Source organism: Bos taurus, chromosome 18, assembly GCF_002263795.3.
Source record: "Bos taurus isolate L1 Dominette 01449 registration number 42190680 breed Hereford chromosome 18, ARS-UCD2.0, whole genome shotgun sequence".
Taxonomy (NCBI): domain Eukaryota; kingdom Metazoa; phylum Chordata; class Mammalia; order Artiodactyla; family Bovidae; genus Bos; species Bos taurus.
This window is the reverse complement of record NC_037345.1, coordinates 58,705,237-58,709,232: the sequence shown is the minus strand read 5'-3', so window position 1 is coordinate 58,709,232 and position 3,996 is coordinate 58,705,237. Positions and strand designations below refer to the sequence as shown.

The 3,996-nt window shown below is 38.6% G+C and overlaps 1 protein-coding gene across 1 annotated transcript; it reads left to right on the top strand.

Annotated features, from left to right (window-relative positions):
- Positions 1-331: 331 nt before the first annotated feature.
- Positions 332-2,170, top strand: LOC101904371 (glutaredoxin-1-like). Its single transcript, XM_059877150.1, has one exon. The coding sequence runs from the start codon at positions 370-372 to the stop codon at positions 688-690; it is 321 nt and encodes a 106-aa protein (XP_059733133.1). The 5' UTR covers positions 332-369; the 3' UTR covers positions 691-2,170.
- The last annotated feature ends 1,826 nt before the right edge of the window (positions 2,171-3,996 follow it).

Genomic DNA, 3,996 nt, shown 5'->3' with positions numbered 1-3,996 from the left:
ATTTTATGGTCTCAATTATTGCATCTCCTCCTATCTAGAGAAGCACTAAATCCCTTTATGGTGACATCATATCCTCATGACCAACAAAAAACCTTTTGTAAAATAAGTGCTTCATGGTATTGAACTTCCTATTCACCAAAACCTTATATATTGACCTTCCACACTGCCGTTTTGAAGCAGTCTCTTAGAGCTGAGATGCTGCCTCCCGGGCTACAGTCTTCATTTTGCCCTCATTTTGTTTTGTGCCATCCTAAAATGTTCTAAGAAAGCAAATTTTTAGAAATTATCACTGATATTTATGCTCACCAATCTATAAAATGCTAATATAAAAGTTCTTCGCTGTCAAGGTGTCCTCCCAGGGGAGGCAGCATGGCTCAAACATTCGTGAACAGCAAGATCCAGTCTGGGAAGGTGGTCGTGTTCATCAAGCCCACCTGCCCCTACTGCAAAAGGACTCCAGAGCTCCTCAATCAACTGCCCTTCAAACAAGGGCTTTTGGAATTTGTCAGTATCACAGCCAACAGTGACACCAATGAGATACAAGATTACTTGCAACAGCTCACAGGAGCCAGAACGGTACCTCGGGTCTTCGTTGGTAAAGAGTGCATAGGTGGATGCACTGATCTAGTAAATATACATGAGAGAGGGGAACTGTTGACACGGATAAAGCAAATTGAAGCTCTGCAATAATTACAGAGCAGATCCAGGCTGATATCCCCCTTGAAGACTGGATGGCATTGCCGATAATGACAGCAGTTCCTGGAGGATGGACCTGGGGAAACTTTACCCAGTCACTGTTTACTTAAAATTCTGAAATATGTTAACCTCAATAAAAAGGGACAGGCACTTTGGGAGGCCAAAAACAGCTTATTTTGACTCAGTATTAAAAATGGACCAACTTGCCCCCCCCCCAAAAAAAGTCAATTCTTGGTTGCTTAAGGAAAATACAAAGTGTGTTTTCAGTAAAGAAGGTATGAGGAATGGAATTGCATTTTGTGAACGGAAAAGGAAGTAAGCCTGACTTACAGGTGGCTTTTTAGGATGGAAGAACAAAGTAATGGGTACAGAAAGTGATAAGATTTGTGAAAAGTGAACTATGAGAAGTGAGTTTTGTATATGGTTTAAAATAAGTGTAAAATAAATTTAATTAAGTTTGCCTTTTAAATAAAGTAAAACTTATTTAGCTTTGAATTTTGCTTTTCTGTCTGTTGCAAAACTTGAATTTAGCTTTTCTGTCTGTTAAGATGACACCTTTTCTTCAGATGGTGAACTGCCTTTGACAACAGATTTAAATTTCTTTATCTCTTAAGTGATCTGTTCTGAAATCTTTTTTGTTACGTTAGCTATATGAAAAGCTATTGTTTCACAATGACCTATAATCCTATCTGACTGAGTGTTCTAAACCTTTTTGATATTTGTGACAAAAATTCCTAAGTCATTGTAATGGAGAACTTGATTTCTAGCTAACTTTGGGATGCTTCAGAGGGCCCCTCAAACACCCCAAAGACAGATATTACACTAATTAGGCTCATTTTCTATATAGAATGACATGGGAAGTATTGTCAAGTGAGTAATAAGTCTCAGGTTATATTGTATGGTAAATGTTACTAATATAGATATTGTAGAAACCATACGGCGCTCCTAAAATTCTGATATGTTTGGGGAAAATGTTATCAGGCATAACCCTAATTACTATCTCAAAATATTGTCATAGCACTAATCAAGTTTTGCAAAAATACTTGCTCTTCAAGAAGATGTACAGAAAGGACTTTCGGATAAATATCACTTTCTGAACTGGGTAAGGATTCTAATGGAAAACCTGATGACTTTACAAAGGTTAACATAAGGACTGATGAATATGCTTACAACTTCCATGGTTTGTATCTGAAAAATGTCTAGTTAGAATATGTGTTTTCCAGGTGTAAGGGAAAAAAAAAAAAAAACCTTCCCCTGAAAATAATTATGACAGCAATTTGGGGAAATTATATTTTATACACAAATTGAAACATTTATCTTTTCTCTATATCTGAATCCTTCTGGAATGCAAAAGTAGGAAGTCAAGAAACAACTGGAGTAACAGGCAAATTTGGCCTTGAAGTACAGACTGAAGCAGGGCAAAGGCTAACAGAGTTCTGCCAAGAGAACACATTGGTCATAGCAAACACCCTCTTCCAACAACCCAAGAGAAGAGTCTACACATGGACATCACCAGATGGTTAACACCGAAATTGGACTGGTTATATCATTTGCAGCTAAAGATGGAGAAGCTCTATACAGTCAGCAAAAACAAGACCGGGAGTGGACTATGGATCAGATCATGGACTCCTTATTGCCAAATTCAGAGTGAAATTGAAGAAAGTAGGGAAGACCACTAGACCACTTAGGTATGACCTAAATCAAATCCCTTATGATTATACAGTGGAAGTGAGAAATAGATTTAAGGGACTGGATCTGACAGACAGAGTGCCTGATGAACTATGGACGGAGGTTTGTGACATTGTACAGGAGGCAGGAATCAAGACCATATCCAAGAAGAAGAAATGCAAAAAAGCAAAATGGCTGTCTGGGAAGGCCTTACAAATAGCTGTGAAAAGAAGAGAAGCGAAAAGCAAAGGAGAAAAGGAAAGATATAAGCATCTGAATGCAGAGTTCCAAAGAGAGCAAGGAGAGATAAGAAAGACTTCTTCAGGGTTATTGTTACCATCTTTCTAAATTCCATATATATGCGTTAGTATACTGTATTGGTGTTTTTTCTTTCTGGTTTACTTCACTCTGTATAATAGGCTTCAGTTTCATCCACCTCATTAGAACTGATTCAAATGTATTCTTTTTAATGGCTGAGTAATACTCCATTGTGTATATTGGGGCTGGTGCACTGGGACGACCCAGAGGGATGGTATGGGGAGGGAGGAGGGAGGAGGATTCAGGATAGGGAACATATGTATACCTGTGGCAGATTCATTTTAATATATGGCAAAACCAATACAATATTGTAAAGTTAAATTAAATAAAATTAAAAAAAAAAAAAAGAAAGACTTCTTCAGTGATCAGTGAAAAGAAATAGAGAAAAACAATAGAATGGGAAAGACTAGAGATCTCTTCAAGAAAATTAGAGGTACCAAGGGAACATTTCATGAAAAGATGGGCACAATAAAGGACAGAAATGGTATGGACCTAACAGAAGCAGAAGATACTAAGAAGACGGGGCAAGAATACACAGAAGAACTGTACAAAAAAGATCTTCACGACACAGATAATCACGAAGGTGTGATCACTCACACTCACCTAGGGCTGGATATCCTGGAATGTGAAGTCAGGTGGGCCTTAGGAAGCATTCCTATGAACAAACCTAGAGGAGGTGATGGATTTCCAGTTGAGCTATTCCAAATCCTGAAAGATGATGCTGTGAAAGTGGTGCATTCAATATGTCAGCAAATTTGGAAAACTCAGCAGTGACCACAGGACTGGAAAAGGTCAGTTTTCATTCCAACCCCAAAGAAAGGCAATGCCAAAGAATGCTCAAACTACCGCACAATTGCACTCGTCTCACACGCTAGTAAAGTAATGCTCAAAATTCTCCAAGCCAGGCTTCAGCAATATGTGAACTGTGAACTTCCAGATGTTCAAGCTGGTTTTAGAAAAGGCAGAGGAACCAGATATCAAATAGCCAACATCTGCTGGATCATGGAAAAAGCAAGAGAGTTAGAGTAAAACATCTATTTCTGCTTTATTGACTCTGCCAAAGCCTTTGTGTGGATCACAATAAACTGTGGAAAATTCTGAAAGAGATGGGAATACTAGACCACCTGATCTGCCTCTTGAGAAACCTGTATGCAGTTCAGGAATCAACAGTTAGAACTGGACATGGAACAACAGACTGGTTCCAAATAGGAAAAGGAGTACGTCAAGGCTGTATATTGTCACCCTGCTTATTTAACTTCTATGCAGAGTACATCATGAGAAACGCTGGGCTGGAAGAAGCACAAGCTGGACTCA